At 32.7% G+C, this 24,420-nt stretch overlaps 1 protein-coding gene across 4 annotated transcripts in view; it reads left to right on the plus strand.

Annotated features, from left to right (window-relative positions):
* Window positions 1-24,420, plus strand: part of LRBA (LPS responsive beige-like anchor protein) — a 725,574-nt gene that overhangs the window by 201,758 nt on the left and 499,396 nt on the right. For all 4 annotated transcript variants that reach the window (XM_079919265.1, XM_079919266.1, XM_079919268.1 and 1 more), the window contains 3 exons: window positions 701-779; window positions 2,907-3,040; window positions 10,231-10,292. In XM_079919265.1, the coding sequence (XP_079775391.1) occupies window positions 701-779; window positions 2,907-3,040; window positions 10,231-10,292 (275 nt within the window). The remainder of the gene's footprint in view (window positions 1-700; window positions 780-2,906; window positions 3,041-10,230; window positions 10,293-24,420) is intronic.

Genomic DNA, 24,420 nt, shown 5'->3' on the forward strand with positions numbered 1-24,420 from the left:
CAGTTTGTCTAGGTGCTAGAGATCGATGGATGAAAAAGATGAGATCTCTGCTTTCAAAAAGATTAGTATACTAGGAAAAAGGACATTTAAAAAACCAATTGAAATACAATGTGACAAATGCAAACAACAGGTTATTTACTAATTACAGTGAGGACGCACATGAGGGAGTGTGTTCTGCTTGTATCATTTAAGAAAGGTTTCTCAGGTGGTTATTGCATAATGTTTGCTGGACTAGACTCAGAAGCATTCAGGGTATAGCAGAAGTTATTTGGTGGCTGAATAAAGACAGTTTTCATGGTAATGAGGCATACCTATTTAAGCTAAATTTGGAATTAACCGTTTCTGTTTTTTGCTTCAATTAAAAAAGTTTCTAATTGTAAATCTCTGTTGCCACTTGATGTTCAATGAAAGGAATCATGACCCCACTTTAGTGAGTCAGAATTTACTTTTCTATTACGTTTTCAGCTGATGGGTGGAAGGACTGCTTGGTGTGATAATTGAACTGGTAACTGAGATTTTTATATTAAATGATTCAAGAAAAACCTTGTTAATTGGTAGATTTTAATATTATCCAAATTAATAGGCATTTAAAAATGCAGTATAGTATGTTTTTTGGTAACTTGCTATCAGGATATCTTTTTTGTTTGAATTCTTGTATCTAAAAACAGAAAATCCCCTGAATGGTTATTTTCTTTTATAGGTGGTAGATCATCTAATGCAAAATTACCTGCAGTTCCAACAGTTGGTTCAGTTCCACAAGACCAAGTTTCGAATATGAGGTATTCAAGCTACTAACTTGGATATTTGTGATTTATTCCTTTTGATGACTCTTAAAAATGTCTAGCTACAATTTTTAGAAAAATTTACTTTGTTTCTTTTTTAAAAAACATACATGACGTTTAGAGGCTTGGGAGTATTTTAGAAGTGCCTTCTTAAAGATTATGAGATGTAAAAGATTCCCAAGAAGTAGCTTTTTGTGATTAATAAATATGGAATGCATAACAAATATTTAATTTCACAGGTAGTTAGTAGCTTATGGCTTACGTTTCATATGATTGTAGATTGAACATTTGGAATTCATTGTTCATCTTCCCTAGAAATGTTGAAATAAGAAGTTTATATTGATACTGAATTATAGATAGATTTTTACTGTCAGTTATCTTGTTTAATTGGGTATATGCATTTCAAATTCTAATTTGGAAGGCTGTGAATATATTCCACTACTAGGGCCTTTGTGGCTAGAGTTCTTAATCTGCCTTATTACAATTGGGAAATGCATAACACTTTAAAAATAAACGTACTTGGGTGCTACAAGTGTAGGCTTGTAGTTGTGATGTCATCCAGGGATAAGAGGATCCATGAGATAAGTAGAGAGAAATAGTTTTATGGATAGTACCTGGGAAGAGATGGTTATTGAGCACAGAAGTTTCCGGCAGCTTACCAGTTGATAGTTTCAGTAGCATCTCTTGTTGGTTGTATGAATAGAAAGTACTCTTTGTAGGAATAGTTAATAAGTAGTGGCTGTTTATATATATGTTTGGTTCATAAGTTAGAAACTGAATTTCCTGAAATGCAGAGGGCTTGTTTTTTTTTAAACTCTTTAAATATATATATATGTATACCGCTGGACATGGATCCAACCAACCACAGATTGAAAATATTAAAACAAAATTGCCAGAAAGTTCCACAAAGCAAAAATTTGTCTCACACTGGCAACTATTTTTTTTGATGTTTCTTTTTTTGTAGTTTTCTTTTTTAAAATTAAAAAGAAATTTTATTGAAGTATAGTTGACTTATACAATGTTGTGTTAATTTCTGCTGTACAGCAAAGTGACCCAGCCATATATATATATATATATATATATATATATATATATATATATATATTCTTTTCCATTACAGTTTGTAGGACCTTGTCGTCCATCCATTCCACACACGATAGTTTGACATTGGCAACTATTTATATAGCATTTACATTGTATTTACATTGTATTAGATATTATAGGTAATTTAGATATGATTTAAAATATAGGTTATATGCAAATACTATGCCCTTTTACATAAGGGACCTGAGCATCCACAGATTTTGGTATCTGTAGGGAGTCTTGGAACCGTTCCACTGTGAAAACCGAGGGACAACTGTGTGTATATATACGTATGGGTTTATGTGTGTATACATGTATATAAGAATATATGTACATATAGTCACAAAGAGATATATTGAGTAAATTGATATCATTATAAATGTGCCAGTATACTATTTGCAAGTGAGAAGTTGTTCAGCTTGCATTAGAAAGAAATTGTTTATAGAGATAGATGTTAGTGAAAAAGAATATAGACTGATTCTTTCAGTTTATAAACATTATTGAGTTTGTAATTATTGAGTTCTCAGCTGGAGCTGAGAACTTAGAAGTGAAGGCATAGTTCTTGATCTGAAGGTGCTCATGGTTTAATGGTCAATAGAAAATTTGTTAAAAGATTGATAGTTTGTTTATGTTGTGATGGGGCTAAAATCAAGTGCTCTCTACTGGCCAGTTAAGCCTTCCAGTAAGAGCTGATGTTTGGAGTGGTTGTTAACCAGGTTGTTTGTGAGGGCTGGGGTGGCAATATACAACAGAATAAAAAAGGATATTCCAGTTTATGTATGACTGATTCACTTTGTTATAAAGCAGAAACTAACACACCATTGTAAAGCAATTATACCCCAATAAAGATGTTAAAAAACAAAACAAACAAACAAAAAAGTATATTCCAGGCAGAAGGAATGGTGTGCATAGCAATAGTGAATCTTTAGGTAATTTTAAAATTTTCACATAATTTTACAGTTCTATGAAAACTCATTTTAAAAACTAGAAAACTGATAAATACTAATGAATAGTACAGGTAACTTAACATCATTCTATTAGTATTACAGAGAGGCTCGAACATGCTTTGGAAAAGGCAGCTCCTCTTCTACGAGAGATATTTGTAGATTTTGCACCTTTTCTTTCTCGGACACTTTTGGGTAGCCATGGACAAGAACTGCTTATAGAAGGAACAAGTAAGTGATTCTTCTTTCTTCATACATACATTTAAACTACAGGGTTGAAAACTGAAATGAATAATAAGAGATGCATGGAGTTTTATTGTTTGTTTTCAGCCTTTGACAAGGCTTCTCAAAGAGTCTGTACATGTCTTTTAAAGAATATGGCATGACTGCTATTCTAATCTGTTCAAGGTTTTTTATCAGTGATTTGCATGAGATTTGTGTGCATTAGATTTATTACTGTGTGTTTTGGGGAACAATAAAAAAAGAAAAAAAAGTATTGAATGAAAGAACTAAGAAATGTTTTAATACATTAAAATTAACTATGAGAATTGAGAATTGGAGAGACTGGTGTTATAGTAATAAGTGGGGTATTTACCTGAGATTTTACTTGAATTTAAGATCTATATAAACAATAGTGTATTGCTACATATTAGGAAAATGAGGAATGCATTATTTGTCTCTGTTAGTGGAATTCTGTTTTACAAATAAGTAGAAAAAACAGTAGTATTTTACTCTATCTTGCTTATATCATACATAGATTACTGGATCTTTTCTAGGTAGGGTACTTTGAGATTGTGTCAAACTAGATAACATGCATAGTAAGTAAGTTGCTGCATGGATTGGAAACCATGCTATTTATGGAATGGGTGGAGGGGTATTGGGACTTTTTTTTTACACGAAGCACTTGTCAAATAGTTAAGTGTCTTCTAATATTAAAGAGGTTAACTCAATCAAGTGAAAGTAGACCTTGAATTTCCTCAGACAGCAGGAATCAGTTCAACAGAGATCAACTTTTCAAATGATTAGCTCTATTTAAGAGCTTAACAGACTGACTTCAAAATACAAATCTTCATTCCCATAGCTAGAATTTTTTTAAGGAGAAGCTAGAGGATTTTCATCAATGATAATGTCAAATTGATTTTTTTCATTCAAAAGTGTTTGGACTAGATGTTTGCTAAGTCTGGCTTGTCTGTATCCATGTTAGATGGTTTAAGGATGAGACACATATTCTCCTAAAGCTGAAAAATCATGGGAAAGCATAATTATCTGTATGCAAGTATCTTTAAATATCAACTTACAGCTTTAGTTATCATGACTTTTTGTTGGTTATCAGTCACTAGATGATCTCCTAAGGAATTTCTTAAAACTTGTGAAAAAAGCCCCTCTTTTTTTTTTTTTTGCGGTACGCGGGCCTCTCACTGCTGTGGCCTCTCCCGTTGCGGAGCACAGGCTCCGGATGCGCAGGCTCAGCGGCCATGGCTCACGGGCCCAGCCGCTCTGCGGCATGTGGGATCTTCACGGACCGGGGCAGGAGCCCGTGTCCCCTGCATCGGCAGGTGGACTTTCAACTACTGCGCCACCAGGGAAGCCCAAAGCCCCTCTTTTTATAGAAATAAGGATATAATGGTAATCAAAGTTATAAATAGGTTAATGTTCAAGATATCTGTATCTGAGTGTTAATTATGGGATATCAGCACTTTATTTGACCCTTAAAATATGTATCTATAAGAGTAATAATCATTAGCTAAAATAATAATTTCATTATCATCCCTGCTTTAAATTTATATGGAGTTGGTGATGATTGATATCATTTCCATATAGTCAAAGAATAGCACTGAATTTATTTGAAAAAAGTTCAGATTTTAGAAATACTGAACTAAGTTTGTGGTGGAAATTTATTTCATCTGCTGAAGGATATAATTGTTTAGCCAAGGACTATTTGACGTAATGAAGTAATAAAATTTGAAAGGAAGTGAATTGATACATTGAAGGACTTCACCCTAATTTATGTTTCACATATCAAACATTTATTCTTTTAAAGTGGTGTGACAACTTATTAACTATATTTCATTTTGTAACAGTAAATTGAATGTATTAATTTTAGCCTTTCAGTATAGCAAGACATTTTGGCTACTTAGTTGATCTTTGAATTTTATAATAGACCCAGAAAAATAGTATCACCTTAGATACTCAGAAGTATTAAACTTGCCAATTCTAGATCCTGGAACAAAATTTAATTTAGAATCAATTTCTTATGGTAAATTCTGATAAAATGATAAAAAGAGGATGATGCACTATTGCTCGTCTATAAACTTGAGCAGTGACTACTCATTGGTCTGTGTTCATAAAAATAGCAAACAAATCTAAGAGTTTTATATAGCTTATGTATTTTAAGTTGTGAGGAATCCTTTGGGTGGTGGTTTTATGCATTGTAAAACAGGAAAGTTTTGAAGGGAGGTCATCCCAGCATAGTTCTGTTCAAAAAGCATTGGACTAAAAGGCAGGATACCTCAGCCCTTGTCAGTCACTAGCTGTGTGACCAGGTACTTGAAAATTTATTACTTTTAAATTTTAAATGTGATTTTTATTAATAATTTTAAATGAACATTTAAAATATTTACAAAGTAGGAATTTTAATATCCATGAACTTATTTTTGGCAACTACCCAGACTATCTTTGTTTTGCCATAATTGTTATATCCACCTCCCTTTGTTTTGCTTTAGTGTTTCAGTTAATCCCAGACATCACATTGTTTCACCCCTAAATAATTCATAATTCATATAAAAATATATTTTCTTACATAATCATAATTGCTGCTATTATACCTAATAATATTAATAATAATTCTGTAATACTCAGCCCATATTCATCTTTATTTACAAGATTTTTTTATATTGATTTTCTTCCAATTAAGATCCAAAGTCAGTTTTACTGAATTTGATATGTCCCTTAAGTCCATGTTAATGTCAAATAGTTTCCCCCATTCTTCCTCTGTTTTCATGTTATTGACTCATTGAAGAAATGTGGTTGGTGGCTCTGTAGAATGTTATACATTTTGGCACTCTGGCTATTCTTGGTGATGTTATTTAACAGTTTCTCTATTTTGTGTATTTTCTGATGGCTTGAAGTTTAAAAGTTTAATTAGATGTAATACTTCATGTTACATCATGCCTAAAGTCACATATTTTCTGATTGGCTCAATTTTAGTGATATTAACCCCCTTTTTCAAGTAGTTATAACCCGTTGTAAGAATTGATGTTTTATTACTTTTATTTTTTAAAAGAAATCTTCCAAAAACAAAGAGACGATTACTTTTTTTAAAAGTTTGTTTTATCTGACAATTACCTTAAGTGATTTCATTGGACACTTCTTATAAATCTAAGGTTCATTATGAGGTCTTTGTGATCTTAATTTTCCTATATCTTAAAACATTTTCCTAATTATCATAACTCATCAGTTATTTCTAGCTATACTAAGGACTAAAATAATAAGAAAACAAGAATACTGGAATTGCCCCTATAATCCTAGGAAAACAAATCATCACTCTTGGATCACCCTCAGTTTTCTTACTGCATTGGCCAAAGTATTGCATTGTATTTTAAGAAGATATAAATTTGTTTTTTCAGGGGGATCAAAAACTGGTATTTGGGGAGGGCAAAAGTATCTTAGACATTACAGTGGTTTTTGACCTTCTGATGGACAACAGTACGTCTGTATAGTTTATCTTTAGCATTAAAATTTCATGGGGGCACAGTTAAGAAAAAATGGTCTGAAATGTTCCTTAGGCTCCTCAAAAAAGGTTGAGAAATATTGGTATAAAAGAAGTCTGTGGATACCGTCTTTGTGGTCTTATTTTTAGCTTTCACTGAATATAGTTAAGAATTCAGAATTTTTTATTTTCTGCCCATAATAGTGAGGTGAAAAAAATTGACAGGAGAAGACATTTTATAATTACTAGACCAACTGTGGGTGAATTTGAGGAGACAGGGAGTAGTACTCATAATTTTTATCAAATCAGGACTTCATTAATGCACAGCATATTTCTGTGGACAAAAAAGGAAATTGGTTTTCTCAGCATCGTGTCATTCAATAGGAGGAAGGACTTCATTCTACAAAATTTATACAATGTTTTGTGACAAGAACCTGGGACATCTCATTTTGCTAAGAAGGCCTGTGACAGTGTTCATCCATCGTTCATGATGGCTGTGCACCACAATTTACTTGGTGCAGTTCTGAGTGAATAGATACTAAAGCAGGTATATGCCGAAGACAATTGGAAGGAGCATTTCATATAGAAATGAAAAAATTCAGTTGATTAATCATTCTGAATGGTGTTTATAATCTAAAGAAGAAAATATTTTGGAATTCGAGAGAAAAGAAAATGGCTGTTCTCTCTACAACAAAATTTTGAATAATCCAACTTTTCCAAAGTATTGCATTTGATGATGTTAGTTCAAGAAGAAGGACCAGAATTAATGATAAAGTTGCACCTATTAGAATTTTATTTGAAATTTAGAAGCAGTATTTTTAAGATGAATATCATGTTTATAGATTCATGAGGAGCAGTTAATTATATCCAAATTATAGACAAATACTTTCAAAACCTGGAAAACAGGGAAAAATTTTTGAGTTTATTATGCTTAAATTCTTACTGAAACTTATAATAATGTTTACACCATCGCTTTATCTTTTTGTAAATTATTTAAGGTGACTTAAGATAAATAAATAAAACAACAAACAGGGTTCTTATGTTCCAGACAGTAAATGGTCATGACCATTTTTCATGGTACACTTGAGAATTTAGGTATCTCAGTGCATTCGGATGTTGATAGCTTAATATCTGGTAAGCCATTTAGTACTTCTGAGTTTAATAGTATGGAAAAACAGTGGTAATAGAGGTGGGATAAATAGTCTCTGGTGGAGAAATTAAAGTGGTCTTTGGTTGTGAAACACCAGAAGAGTATAAATCTCTTGGCTTTGGCATTTTCAGTTTGTCTTTTTTGAGGAGACTAAAATTCCATATTGTTGAAAAATCAATCAAAGGTAAAACCAAGAAAACTGAACCCAAGGGTCAGATTATGAGGCTAGTCAGATCCCTGAGCCTACAGTACCTTGTTCACTTTCTGCTAAGTGGGACAATAATAGGATTTGTGTGTGTAAAATGAAAATTGATGCTTCTGCAACAACTTACAACTTCACTCCAAGTGTTGTTTTAAGGCCTTCCTTTGGGTAATCCTTAGAGTCTGAATGTAGATCTGAAGACAGATTTACTGATTTATAAATCATTTCTTGCTTTTTTGTCCATGCAACCAGTGTCACAAAACAATTTAGGTCATAGAGAGATGTGATTAAGTTGTGTAATCTGATATCAAGTCCCTTATTGGGATTATTTCCTGTTTATTTATTCCCAAGGTTATATATTTTTGTTTGCAGTATTGATGCCCTTTAGGTAGGAAGCTTAGTATTAGAGGTCTAATATAAGCTCTTTTTTTGTCTTCTGAAGCCCTTTCTCATTTAAAATCCTCCATCGCCCCCTACCCATGCTTTACAGATATATAAAATCTCACTCTAAAAAACACATGAATCATTCTAATCAAACTATGAAATGTTATTTGACATCTTACTGTCCTTGAACACTCAACCCACTGATCAGTGGTTGTATCAACCTTCCTGTGGTTTTCTAATCTTTATTATTGAGAAATAAGACTGAAATAAGTAATTTTTTGAAAGTACGAGTATTGAACTATCCTACAATATGCTGTAGAGAGACAAAGGAACATCTAGAAATCTTTCTAACTTTGAACGGCCCAAGACCCTTTTAATCATTATTGTTCATTATCTGAGTGGATATGAAAGGCTGAGCCAGATCAGGGCCTAAATGCTTTGCCAGAAAAGGAAAGGTGGTAGGAATTCTGGTTCCTCTAGAATCGAGCAGTAAGGAATAATAGTTGTAGAAAAAACCTGAATTTACTTGCTGCAAGTAGTGGCTTTTGAAGTTGAAATATATGGAACTTCCTGTAGTTGGGTAACATTTTATGAAAAGTGACAGGTTTTCAGACCAACAAAGGCTACACCACCAATAAGAGATGGAGTATTGCTGTGCCCTTCCTTTCGGCCTTGGCATTAGCCTGAGGAGGTATGGTCATCTTAGCTCTATAGAAACAACAATTTAGTCTAGTTAATGGCCTGTTTGCTTAATGCAACATGTAGATGTTCTGTAGCTAATTTTCATGCCAGTGCTGACACTGTTACCATCATTTCTACGTTACACATTTTTTCAGACATGGAGAAAAATGGTTTTGACTTTTCTAGAAAGTGAAGGGGGTGAACAACCTGTTTAACTTGAATACTATTTGTAAGGCTACAGAATGCCAACATGTGGCGTCAGCAGGTATGAGGCATCATGACTAAAAGAGGGAAAGAGAAAGAACTACAGAGCAAGAAGATTAAAGAAAGGGAATAGGATGGGATAGGATGCCCACAAGAACTTTAATGTGGAGAAAGAAATAAGGTAATTCTGTGGGGTGTGTGAGGGCCATGAGGAATTATTTTAGTTGTTATACTTAGTTTACTTTGAACTTAAACTTACGTTTGCTTAGAAAAATATAATAATAAAAAATTTTAATTTTTCTACTTATTACTAGTGTAATTTAGTAATTTAGTGCTTTTAATTATTGGCATTGCTTTTTTAAGATACTGGTTATAAAATTTCTTTGAATGTTCTTTAAAGTAGTTACTATATATCTTACTGTTAATCAAAACTAAAGAATTCTTTAGATAGTTATTAACTATATAAAACTTCCTTCCTGAGATATTTTTGGTGAACCCAAATGAAACATAAAAGAGAAATTATAAATGCATTTATTTATAAAAAATCAAGAATATATAACAGACAACGGCTTGCACTTCTGTTAAGGTTTAGAGTGAGGTCACAGGTCAAGGTACTAATAAGAGTGTTTGGGATGTCTGCTGCCATGAAACAAAATGGAAACTTGATTGATAGCTAGAGGGTTGAAGGGAGAGAGTGTGGTGGAGAAAGCAAAGGTCAGGGAGCCATTTCCCTTCTCTGCATGTATAACAATCAACTCTCTCCAAAACAAAATTTAGGTGATATTGGTCAATATGGCATATGTTGTGCACATTTCTATGAGTATTGTGAAATGTCAGTATATATGAAGTTATAATAAATGTTTTAGTAATTTGAAAGCTGAAATGAAATTGGCTACAAAAAATTGTGGTTTTGATGCCAAGTTTAAAGTAATTACAGAATGTTTTGTTTACACATATGATCAAATATGTATAGGTTTGGTTCTTAGCAAGAAGTTAAATTTTATTTTAAAACCAATTTGGACAAAGTTGTATAAGAAATAAATCCCTTGTTTTTTACTTTGTAATTTAAAAAAAAATTCTCTTTGATATAGGTCTGGTTTGCATGAAGTCTAGTAGTTCAGTTGTGGAATTGGTTATGCTACTGTGTTCTCAGGTGAGTGACAAGAATCAATGTTGAATTAAAAGTAAATTCTCAAGTGAATTCATTTTGCAAGAAAGTTAAAATTGATTAGAAATTTTTGCTACAATAGTTTTGTGCTTGCAGTTTTAAAATAATTTATTTGTATTGCAAAAGGGTTACTTCTTGTGTTTGGGGCTAACAGTTTATTTCGAAGTGAGTGCTGAGAGAAATAGGATAGATGAATGAGAAATAGAGGTTTTTCGAGCCACATTTAAAAATGTCCAGATCAAATGGCCTTGAGATGGCTAAATTTCTTTGCCTTGCATATTAAAGTTACAGAAACAGATTTATTTCTATACCTCGCGGAGTGCCACTCTGACTCCCATGGGAATAATGGGTTTACTTCCCTTTTGTGCAGAGGTTATAAAATGAGTGATAAATAATTTTGAATTCTTGTCATTGCTAATTATTTTTGACATATCTAGTAGATTTGGGAAAACATCAACAAAAATATGACAGCCATCATAATAAGATGTAGTGAATAAATTCCTAAAAGCGAGATTACGTTCATTGTTCAGAAACCTTATACCTCATGTGGTAAACTTTAATGATTTTTTTTTTAAACTTATGTAAAAATCATGTATCCTGTGATATTTTCTTTTCTCTTTAGCAGTTAAACAGATGAATGTTTTTATTGAGAGTTTTTTTTGGTAGTCTTTTAAAAATGATATCTTGCTGGTAGTAAATTCCCCTACTTAAAACTTTAAAATAGCCTTTTTTAATAGGAAGAGTATTGGTCTAGAGGTCAAGGGTTCTGACCCATTTCAAAACCTTTGACCTTCATTTAAAACTCTCCTGGTTTACTTGCCTGACGAATAAGGATAATGCAAAATTAATGTTTCTTTTCATCGATTTATTCATTTTAGTGCCTATATTGCCAAATTTATTTTGACTGTGCTGATGGACATTTCATGAATACAAATTAAAGAATCATAGAAGGTGTGAAAAATCAATACTATGCATTGTCAATAAAATGCAATAAGAACAATTACTTCCAGAGATTACATCTAATGGATTTTTATAATGAACTTGTGAAGAGTAGTTATGTTTGAGGTGGGCTTATTATTCTTAGATTTAGCGAGAGTCATGTTTTTAAGTGAATTATCTACTTTAGAAAACTCCCATTCCTTTACAAACTGACTGGATAAAATTTCCCATTTAGTAATCTGATTTGAAATAATTGGTCGTTTATTTCTTGAATGGAAATTACCATATACCATTCTTATACTGACATGAAATTACCCTTACTTTAAGAATCATTTGCTTACAGTTTTATATGTATACTCAACAGCAGTATGAATTTATTGTTTATAGAGATGTAATTGTTTCATAGATGAAGTTTGATAGTGAAGTTTCACTTTCTAGGTTAGAAGAATTTAATGTATTCTTGATACATGAAAGGTGTTTTAAATATAGTATATTACACAGTGGAATGTTAGAAGCTGAAAAGATAAAGAATGACATGTTTTAAAACACCTATTTGTCATGTATGTCACAGTGCTGTTTAATACTATTCCAATCAAATGGGAATATGAAGATCACTTAGAGTAAGTTGCAAAAGTCAGATCATCTCAAAGTTTTGTTTAAATAAAACACATTATTGGTTTGTTTGAAGTTCTTAACATTTTTTATGGGTTCTCCAAAAGCTCCACGGCATCTCTCTAAGATGCAGCACAGTGCAAAAACTGACATGAAAAATGAAGCTAGAATTAGCTCCAGATGTATACAGATTGTTCTGGGGTGATAATTACATTTTTCACTTTGAATTTTCCTAATTCAAAGAGGTCAGATTGGCAATCACAAAAGTGATTTATTTTGTTAAAAAGTGAACTGTCTTTTTCTACATGAAAGCTTAAGAGAGATGAAATTGAATTTGAAGTCGACATTTTGCAGATATTGGGTGGCTGTGGCTTGAGTTTGACTGATAATTTGTTTTAGTCTGAGATAGGGTGGGAAGTAAATGGCTAGCATCTTGCTAAAATTTTAATCAATTTTGTAAAGAAGAGATGTAGTGGATTGAGTGCCAAAGATCGAAAGATCAGGTCAAAAACTCCTTTTTAATCACATAAATAATGGGATATGCTTATGAACTTAACATCTGCAAATTTGATTTAAAACTTTACAAATTAGTTGTTGTTAATTTCATGGCAATCAGCCATGTTCTGATTATTTTTCTTGAATCCATTCAAAACTTTTTTTTTGTATTCTTCTTAACAAAGTGTTTAAGTCTGCCGTATTTTATTACAGAAGAGAGTTTAGAGCCTGAATTTAAGAAATGAGGAAATGATCACGTTTGGTTTGCTGTCATTAAGACCAAGTAGATCACTATATATTTTGTTAAAGCTTCAGCTAGGATCATATTTTTCAATATCCACTCATTCATTAATAGGTTTATTAGATACCATTTCATATTTTATCCCATTTAAATTTTAACATTTTAAGACAAAATGTTATTATTTAGAGTTGAAAATCTTTCTTAAAATATTTAGCATGTTATTTTTGAGTAAAGTTATATATATATATACTTATGGTTTATTAAGTTATGCTTATTCCTATACTGAAAATAATTCAAGAGCTATTTAAGCTCCAAAACCTGATTTAAGTCTTCTTTACTTCTTTAAAATAAGACTGTATACACCCTTCAGGAAACTGTATATTCTCTGATGCACAGAAAATAATTGAACAACTTCTTAATTATATTTCAGATTCAGTTTTTCAGAAGCATGTAACTTTTTTTTGCCCAGTATTTGTTGTGTATGTGTATAAACCTTGTAGAAATCCATATGAATTTAAAGAAAATGTTAAATAAATATTTCAAGTAATATTACTCCAGCATTGTGTAAAGTGTTTATATCCTGCTCATTTGACATTAATATCATTTTTGAAGGAATTGACATTGTATTCAAGGCCACTTTATAAAAGTGTTGTGTTGCTCATCCTAATTCAGTCTGACATACATTCCAATAACACTACCTCCCTTCTTGGGTTTAAAGCTTAATTTATGACTGTGCATTGTGAAGTGCGTCATTTAAAAATGGTTTCAACCCAAAACATCTAATAAATAAATAATGTGTATGGCTACTCAGTAGTAGACTTTCTAGACTAGAAATCATTCCATCGGATACTCAACAGTCCACTATCGGAGAGGGCTGTCAGATAAATCTTATGGTAGCTGCATTCATGTCCTGTAAATCACATATTATTGTCTGAGCCTTCTGCCAGGTCATCTATTCTTTTCCCATTTATCAGAAATGCATAGAGTATATAGAAAAACTAGAAGCACCATGTAGTCTGGCCTGGCATCCTGTGTGAGTAGTTAATTAGCAGTAAAAGTTAATTTAAAAATAGTGTTAATCTGATTTTTCTTCAATACATTTTTCAACAAAATATGTAGATTGTTGCTATTTTGGGAAATATTTCCTTTGCATGAAGGTAATAACAAAAGGTTTGGTCATTTCTTTCAATATCTCTGAATTATTAATTTTAAAAGTATAATGTTCATAATGAGAACCAGCTATCACTATTCATATGATTCTTTAATGTCTGTTTTGTGGTTGAATTATTGCCATTTGAATTTTTTCCTGAATCTTCATAGTAAAGTGTTCCTCTTTTCCATCACTCTCCTCTAATTTCTTTTCTCTAATTCTGGTTTTCTTCTCCTTTTTGAGTTTATTCCTTCTAAATATGTGACATTAATGTTATTGCTCTTGGCTTTTTATTTCATGAGCTTTTCTTTTTTATAGTTGTGATGAGTATTTTGGGTAAAGTAGATAATTTAAAAAAAAAAAAAACCCCGAGAAGGGTAGGGGAAAGCAAACCAGCTCTATATCATGGCACAAAGGCATCTTTCATTATTAGGCCTCTCTTACTGTTTGGACCTCATTTCTTATCACTTTGTTTTTGTAACTGTTCTCAAGCTATGCGAACTATTTAAAGTTACCCAAATGTGCCATCATAATTTTGTGTCTTGGCGTAGGCTTTTTCTTTCCCTATAATTTCCTTCCTTCAAATTTGGTGAGTCTAATTGTTGGCTTCTTCTCATCACTCCGAGCTCAGCTTAATTATGCTCTTCTCAGATCATATCTATAGTTGGTATCTTTTTTGCACGTCTTCATCTTAGCACTCATCATATCACAAATTTTAACTATACCTGTGCTAGTTTGCTACTTCTTTATTGCCAGTCTCCCTCTCTCTACTCTAGGTCCTATGAAGGTTACAGCTATTTCTGTTTCATATACCTAGTATACTAGGTAAACTGTGAAGTGTGCCTAGTACCTAGCACAGTCCCTGGCATCTGATGGCTGCTCAGTGAATATATATGGAATAAATAAATAATTCAACTCCCAGCTAAATTGCCATCTCCTCTGGAAAGCTTTCTTTGACTCCTCTCTTCCCCACAACTCTAAGCCTAGGTGAGGTATACATCCTAAGCACTCACTTGACCCACCTTATAGTAATTTCATTCTTTATTTAAATTGTCTATTATTTTTTTTCTTTCCCGTTAGACTTTAAGTTTCTTAAAGGTAAGCACTGTGTTTTATTTTCTATTGTATCTCCAACATTCAACATAATTACTTTTCAACCAAATATTTATATAACTGTACAATTAATAAATGGTAACATTGATCATAAACACTGTATTTTGGGCTTTTACCTTTTGGTCCTTTTCATTATGAAACATCCTCATTCTTTTGTGTGTTATTAAGTGTGTATTAATTGTTCATTTTTATTGTCAGCTATTTTGTCATTGCCAAATATTGTAATCATGTTCATTTATAAATAAGAGTCTTACTTTTTTCATTTTCTTTTGGCTTAATCAGATTTACTTCTTTTTAAAAAATCAGTTATTGAAGCACAATTAATATACAATATATATGTAAATATTTTACAATATTATATACAAGAGTATATATACAATATCTTAAGTATACAGTTCAATGCATTTAGATATATACACAACCGTGTAATACCCATTTCAATCCAGAAAGTTCCCTGTGCTTCTGTAATCAATCCCTACTGGTATCACCTCAAGTTGCTACTGATTTGATTTCTCTTACTGTGCGTGCGTTTTACTTATTGTAGAACTTAATATAAATGGAGATTTACTTCATTTAACTGTTGTGCTTAACTCCTCAGAGTGTGCTGTATATAGGGTACACGTCAACCTTTTAAACTAAAACTCACTATCTAATATTAAGAAAATGGTGTGGTTTTTAAAAAGAAATAATTGAGTCAGTAAAACATAGGTTATTTTTTGCTAACCACAAAATAAGAATTTTGAGTTTAAATTGCTCATTGGAAATATAAAAGTCTTCTTAACTTCCTTATGCATTTTTTTTTACCTATAAGGAAATCTTATGGTATGGAGCTTTTGTGTAGCAGTATTGTGAGGCCATAAACTACACTTCGAAAAAAAAACTTCTAAGTTTTTGTTTTCACTGTCTGTCAGGCTCAGTTCAAATGCTGTCTCTTATACAGAGCTTTGTGTCAGTTTATTTACCCTGAGTCCTCCTTAATATGCCTGCTTGTGGTATTTCTTTTTTTATTTAGCAGACATGTACTGAATGATTTTAAGACAAGTCTCTCCTTTTAATCTAGTAAGAGAGACAAATAATTGTAATACAACATAGAATTTTTATGAGGACTTTAAGAGAAATAGAAGCAAATAGTAGGGGCAGGGAGTGGAATTAGGAATGGGGCGTAAAAATGTATTTATTAATCCCTGTTTAATTTAACTAATTTTATTTCTGTTCATGAACAGATCGTTTCAGGCTCCTTTGCCTTTCAGTCAAAAATTTTTTTCCAGGTTCCATCTATGTTTTTTTATAATTTCATCGAGATCAATAGATATTAAAGTTCTTAAAGCATTTCCTCTACTCTTTGCTGTACCTATAATTTTCCTTGGTTAGATTTGTGGTAGCCGGCTACTTGTTTGATCAGTTCTCACTGTCCAAAATTTCCAGTACAGCAAATCCTAGTGTGTACTGTGTGATGAAAATGGATGTTCTCTGAGAAGGCAGACAGTGGTAAATAAGCTTGGAAAATGTTCATTTAAATTTAATTAGGATCTTTACTGGAGGGTTCCTCAAGGCCTTTAGTCAATACATGTGTGTATGTGTGTGTATGTCTATAAAAAAAATATATATATATAAAATAAAATGTATTGTTGAATCTTTTATGAGAATAATATTAGTATATTTGATCACAAAATGCTTTTTATGGCCATAGTGTGTATGGATAATTTTTGTAAAATATACTTTAGGAAAAACAGTGTTGACACAGTGAATAATACAGGAAATGCCTCTTTTTGTATTCTGCTTCTGGTTTTCTCTGCTTCTCCAATCACAGTGATTACAGAAAATCAGTAGATTTGCAAAAGTACAGCTGTTTTTTTCATGAAACACTGTGATTATTTTTACTTCATTCAAGAATTAACTCAATTACCTGTTCTCTCTCCTTTGTAGGTAATTTGGACTCAATTTACATGTTGTTTCTGAAGGGATAGATGTTCAGAACTGATTATAGTAAGATTTGGTATTCTTTCTAGAACAACTTAAGTTTAACCAGGAGTGTTTGTGTGTATTTTTACACACACATATATGTATTTTTACAATATTTATGTAGAAGTAATCCAAGCTTAAGAATAAATTCAAATATTTTGACATCAGTTGATTATATAGCTATTTCCTACATTGGTTGAGTGAATCCCATTACATTTTTAGTCAATATTGTGGCAGTTTATGATCTGTAATCATGTTTAAGTGTCTGGCATAAAGTCTAGAAACCAGGGTCAGAATATATTTTATATTAATGGGATATTACATACATTGTTAGTGACCCATTTGTAGAATCGAGCTTCGCTATGCACTTAAAGAGGTGCAAGAGGTCCAAATAAAATGAAATTAATCTGTATGTGACTGTTATATGATACAATGTCTGGTGAAAGAAATTTTCAGTATTTGTCAAATAAATGAGTAAAATTTTAGCAATAAAATTTTAACAATTTTTAATAGAATAAAGATTTAGTGATAATTTATAGTTACACAGCTAAATTATACAGTGGCTGTTGCTCTTCTTAGGTCATCCATTTATCCATTCAAACAATTAGGATTTGAGATAACTTGTAATCAAGACCTAGACATAATAAAAATATGAAGTCATTATTAGAGGTTAATTGGGTTAAAGAATTAAGAGTCACGAAATGACTCTGATGCCTAAGTCCAGGGGTTTTCACTAAAATCTGTAGTGTTTTTATGTTTTTTTTTTTTTAAGTATACTTTGTATATAAGGCATTTCCTAAAGTTAGTAGACAACAAAAATCTATGTTGATGATCCTTAACCCTGAGAAGTGAGGGAGAATGGAATGCTGCTAGCAAATTCACCCGGGTATATTTAGGAAGATTCATTAAATTAATAGATGGGAGAGGAATTTACTCTTCCTCTGATATGGTCTGAAGAACTCTATCTTTGACATGTACAGATATTTTTGGCATAAGAACATATAAAAATCTTTCTGTGCATATATTGTGTAATAACAAAACTTATTTAATATGTGAGTTTTTTGCTTTTAATATAAATTAGAATAAAAATAGTTCTAAATCCTATTAACTCTTACTAATCTTCATTTCTTTGCTTAGATGCCCCCAACATTGGATTATAAGTTGTGAATACACCAATTTAGAGAACTCCATCTTAGAGTTAAATTTACAGAGTTAAGTGCTAAAGAAGGGTTAAATTTATGCACATAAGAGCTATTTTCATACTTATGCTATATTATAAGTTTTGTTTCTTTTGTTGGATTGAAAACTCCTTGAAGTCAGGAAGCCATTTCTTTTTTTTTTTTTTTTTTGCGGTATGCGGGCCTCTCACTGTTGTGGCCTCTCCTGTTGCGGAGCACAGGCTCCGGACGCGCAGACTCAGCGGCTGTGGCTCACGGGTTCAGCCGCTCCGCGGCATGTGGGATCTTCCCGGACCGGGGTACAAACTCGTGTCCCCTGCATCGACAGGCGGACTCTCAACCACTGCGCCACCAGGGAAGCCCCAGGAAGTCATTTCTTAATTGTCCATTTTGTCTATGTTGTTTATTAGTGTCAGATTATAATAAAATAATCATTTAATAGATATTTGTTGAATAAATCAATATATTTACCTTATTTAAGTAAAGTTCCCTTTAAATTTAATTCTTGAGTTTTTGATTCATTAAAAAGTATTTTTTTTAGTTAAGGAACAGACACCATTCTATTTAATACTTTTATTTCTTCTATTCAATTTTATCTTAATCTGAAAGGCAATTTAGCCCTTATATCGAGGCTTCAGACCCTAATTCTGAACTCTTACCCTATGCTTACTTAAATGTTTTAAAGTAAGAAAATGATACGCATTAAATCCCTTTCACCTGATCAGCTTTGGGTCTCAAAAAGATCCGTTAAGAGTCACAAAAGGACCTGTTAAAAGTCTCAACTGATGACCTCTTATGAAGAAATCACTTTGTGCATGTAGATTTTCCTCTTTCTGTAGAATTATTTCTATCACGTTTAAGTCACTAGCTTCAAATAACTCAGCATTCATTTCAGGCACCACAGCTTCTGCTAACAAAGGGAATATGACAAATGTTGAACCTCTGGCTCTTAAAAATGACGTTTACCCAAATATTTTAGCACATTGTACATGAAGGTTTCTTAAAAGAGACAAATCTATATCTGAGTAGAAAGATTGCTAAGAGTGCTTGCATGGCAACAAATTTGCAAAATGTAGTAAATGTTTAAATTTGTACTTTGATATGCTGTCAATAAATCATTCAACTTTCTTTGTAACCAGCCTTCCTTTTTCCAATGTAAATGGGACTTTAGGGGCAATTGGATTCTTTAAGACCAGTTTATATGTAGCATGGTCCAACTAGGATCAGTATAATTTAATATTTCAACCTTTTCTCAGTGTTACCCCTCCTTTTATTTTATTTTGGATGCCTTTATTCCTCATCCTTAGAATACATTTATAGAAAATTAGTGAATGTAAATTGATTGTCTCTGATTTGTTATTGTCAGTGCTTGTGGCCTTTTGATTGTGAATGGATGAGAATCAATATGGTAATGATTAACATTGGGTTCAAAAAAGTAGGCTTGCAGTACAATCACCTGTTTTTATCTTAGAGCTGCTGTGAATGCTTTGTCCTTATAATGTACAAAGGCTGTGAGCATAGGTGTTCTGTATTGAAGTGCTCAGAATTAACTTAATTTTGTGTGCAATCAAAATATTTGACCTTATGAGAAGGAACTAGAGACCTTTGAAGAAGCATGATGGGAAGCCTGTGGGAGTTGGAGAGGGTAGTTTAAGATTCATGCTATGTTAACCGATCATGAACATCTTAAATGCACTAATAGTTGTGAAGCATTTGAAACCAGCTTAATAACTGCACTTTATGCTAGTATGGAAAAAAAAATTTATAGTTTTACTTGATTCAGATTTTTATAACTTGCTTTTATAGGGTGGACTCATTTGTCTTTAAACAATAGAAAAACATTAAAAACAAATAAATCAGACTGAATTATTGCATTTCACTTTTAAAAAAAATATTTAACTTGATGGATTAGTGAACATTAATTGATCTTTATTTGAATCTGGATGCAGACCTTTCCAGTATTAATTTCAAGTGCTTTGTAACCAAAGAGAAGCATAATTTAACTTTAGCGCAGGATTTATTCTGAAATACAGGCATCCTGTTGATTCACTAGCGCACTAGGATTTAGAAAACAACACCTTTGAAGGTAAATTTTGTGGAACTGGCAGTACACCCTGTGGCTTGGCAGTCTAGTCAGAAGGATGATACCATGCTGACTATATAACTAGATCTTTGAACGTTATTCTCAAGGGTGGTAAATGCAAAACAAAGTAATATCAACTGGCACTTAATTCTGCAAGTTCCCTGCTGATTGGGGTATTCAGAGAAATGGAACTCTTCCTGACAGGAAGTCAGCCTATGAGTATGGAGACATCTGAAAATAAAGTGTGCTTTAATTTGGCACCCCACCGTTTTACAGCTGGTCTTTTAAATTGGGATTAGGCAGCGAGTTAGAAGAAAAGGGGAATACGTGAATGGAAATATTCTAAGCATAGTGTTTTCCTTTGGTTTTAACATAATTATGATTACAGCTCGGTTTCTGTGTTTCTCAGCTTTGACTGCTTATTGTTTGGTTTTGCTTAGTCCTTTCTTTTTTTTCTATTACTTCAAATTAATCCACTGAAGTTAAAGTATTACAAAAAGGCTAGATTAAAAGCGTAAAGCTTGAGATTGTCTTTGTTTTTATACCAAAACTCTCTGATAACTTTTTTTCATAAATAGTGTATAATTTAATAGTTTTTAAGCAGAGTAATCAGTTCTTAGGATCTAGATTTACGTTTTGCTGTCAATTTTAAAGTGTTTACACTATTTGCCTCAGTTGACTGAGTTTAGTACTTTAGTGCAGTTAGAATATAATAGCATTATGTATACATATATATATATATATAACACAGTATAGTTTAGGGAGGGACAATTATTATATATAAGTAGTTGCCCATATATTCCATATGTTATGCATCTTTTAGTCAGGCAGCTGTTTTTAGTCAAGCTGCCATTTTATAATATGAGCTTCCAGAAGCATGCATGCAATTTTAATAAAACCTGAAGTTTGCACTTTGATTTAGGCCTGAATAAAGCACGAATCAGAAGGCTGAAGGCTATTTGTTTTTCTAGTAGTTACTTCCTCAGTTGCTGGAGATGGACTTTGTAGAGGTGGCTGTTGTCTCCATCATGGGTAACAAAAGGAGAAAGGGAAAAGTCACTTTGGAAAGGGTCTTAGGAAGAGACTGAGGTCAGGAAAATGCTGTGATGATAGATTTTTGAATTTTAATAAACGTTTTTCCCTCTGCCACTTGTTAACTCTGTAACCATGGGCAAATCACTTCACTTGCTTGAGACTCAGTTTCTTATTGAGTGAAATGGGTGTAATAAAGATTATATTAGATAATATATGTAAAAGGATGTAGAACAGTCCATAGAGCAAAGTAGGTTGTAAATTAAAGTTATTAGTTTCTGAATCTAAGTGTTTTTAACAGCACACAAAATCTTCTCTTCAGTATTTTTAGTGCCTCTTGTTTTCTTTTAATGAAATTAGATTTTTCATATCTATGCTTTAGTCCACCATTATTTTCTGCAGTGTCTCTTTCATTATTTTCTCTTCTTTCTATGATTATATGCCCAGTCTAGTCCATTTTCATCTCAAACCATACATTATTAGATCTAGGAGATATCCCATAAATTTGCAGTTTTGGGCCATTTTCATGTAGGCAAGGTTAATGGTTAACATTCATATTTTCCATAGGCTTCCAAAGGTGATCCCACTGTTTCCTGTGCTAGCTATAGTGATCACTCCTTTGGAAGTCAATAAAGTATACCTTAATACAAGTGAGATGGATGTCATTTTAGGGATTAGTACTCCAGTGATTTTCTTAAAGATGTCTTCTGTATATTTCAGTGCTTTTTATTTATACTACATTACTTTCAACACACCTCCTGTGTTACCATAGTTGAGAAATGCTTTTATAACAGTTAACCTAGGTCACTGATTATCAACCTTTTTTTTTTCTGGCCAGATACATCATCATTAACAGTTGCTCATTATGATGAGTCTCACCCTGAGTGCTGTCAGAATCGGGGAGACAGGCAGGGACAAAAGGAGGTATCATTTGAAAAAGGTCTCCATAAAGAATCAGAAATTCTGATCCAGCTTATTCCTGAATTAGAGAAATGGCCTTTTCCTTTGTGTTGATTTTTACCTCTTTCAGTACGTACTAACAAGTTGACTTTCCTACAGGAGTCTCTTTGTATTTCCTTTCCAAGAGAAGCTGCAGTTTACTGTCTTATCAAATGCACACCCCACTGCCTTATTGTAAAGCTCTCTAATATCTATTTTATTTTAGTTTCCACTTGTTTCTCTGCTGCTTTGTAAGTAGCATTCAGGTATTTGACATATGTGTTACGTGTATCATGTCATTTTGTGGGTATTTTCCCAGAAAAATCAAACTGCCTAAATCCGAATCTGTTCTGACGTTCTTCTGACATCTTCCTTTCCACAAGGTGCTTTTACATATAGTGAGTCTGAAAATGCATGGCAATATCCTAATACTGGATACATAGGGCATTCTTTTTGATAATAATTATGTATTTTTGAAAAATTTTTGTTGGAATCTCAAGTTTTCATTAGACATTCTGTTAAAACAGTGGAATTGTCTTGTTCAGTCTGTTGATTTTGTCATGTTATTCTGATTATCAGATACCACATAATTGAGAGCAAACTTAAGCCTGGTTTCTTATTGTTCTTTTTTCAGAGGGGAGGTGGTCTATTCCTTTACCTAAGAAAGCTTACAGCTTTGCTTAATCTTTCAGAGTTGTGTCCTATTTATATGTATTGAAAAGATTCACTGTTGTTTTGTAGCACTAATTTGTAGCTTAGTTTGTGAACATAGGTTTCTTTTTTTCTGGTACTGTAAGTTAAGGAAGAGAAAAGGAGTTTGATCATTGGCAGTGAGGAAGTAAAACAACGGGAAAGTTTTTTACAAAGAAGCTTTCTAATTCTTGTTAGTATCTTAACCAAGTCTGAATTGCTGCCTTACTTATTTGGACATTTGGCAGTGCTGTCATTGCTTTTCTGCTAATTATTAGGAGTTGTTCTTAATGATATCTGCTTGTTACCTGTATCTTCTATCTCAGCTGCCCAGATTTGAGTTTCTTGTAGCCTGGTAGCTGAATTTCTGGAACTGAAAACAAAACCAATCACAACTCAATCATTGTTAGAACCAACACCTGTAGCACAAGTTAACTTGCTTAAAAACTTTTCCAACTCTTGCCACAATATACTAATTTTTAAAAAATGCCTTTATTTCTTTTGAATCTTTTGAATTTTGTTGAACTTTGTAGTAAAGTTCACTTTTGTTCAACTAGCTCTTTCTGTTCTTTTAATTTGGTTTCTCTAGTACGATAGGCTGAAAAATGGCTCCCCAAAAGATATTCACGTCAAATCTCTGGAACCTATGAATGTTACCTTATTTGGAAAGAGGGTCTTTGTGTGATTATGTTAAGGATTTTGACATGAGGAATACTCCTGCGTTATTTGGATGGGCCCTACATGCTGTTATATGTATCCTTATGGCAGAGAGTCAGAGGGAGATTAGAGATAGGTGCCCAGAGGAGGAGGCAGTATGATGATGGAGCAGAGAGCAGTGTGGTCACAAGCCAAGGACTGCTGACAGCCACTAGAAGCTTGGGAGAGGCAAGGAGATGATTTTCCCCTAGAGCCTCCAGGAGAAGAGCAACTTGATTTTGGCTCAGTGAAACTCATTTTGGACTCCTGGCCTCCAGAACTGTGAGAGAACAGACTTCTAGTAATTTAAGCCACCAAGTTTGTGACGATTTGTTATAGCGGCCACAACAAGTGAGTCATCTATCTAGTGAGTGTTCTTAGTGCCATGCTTTTCCCTCCTTCACCTAACAGTGTTAAATTATGGTCTCTTTAACAAACATTTGAATGTTTGTTATAAGGGAAATTGAGTCAGGTACTGTTGAGAACCCCAAGAGATAGGCATCGCTACCTTTAAAGAATTTTACTGTAGTTGAGACAAATTCCAATTTGTAATGTTATTGACCCAGAAAAAAAAAAGGCAAAATAAGCTAGTATTGCATATATTTCTAATGGAGATGAAATTGATATGAATAAAATACTGCCAGAGAGATGCACCACGGATTATTTGTGCAGCAAAACCAGGTTATCAAGTATTTCATTTCACTATCTTAGTTATGTTGTAGGTCAAAATGACCTACATGGTAATGTTTATCCATAACATGTTTTAGGACTTTTGCATTAAACTTAAAGTTTATACCAACTAATATCTCATTAGGTACATTGATAAATATTTGAAAATATTATGGAATCATTCTGGACTGAAAGGCCTTACTCCTCTTCATTGGGAAAGTCATTAAGCATACTGTGATTGGCTATAGCTTGTGGCTGTTGACAACTATAACATACTACTGCAGCACGTAATGTATGTGTCTTAGTACTGTAAA

This window comes from Stenella coeruleoalba (assembly GCF_951394435.1).
Source record: "Stenella coeruleoalba genome assembly, chromosome: 4".
Lineage (NCBI taxonomy): Eukaryota > Metazoa > Chordata > Mammalia > Artiodactyla > Delphinidae > Stenella > Stenella coeruleoalba.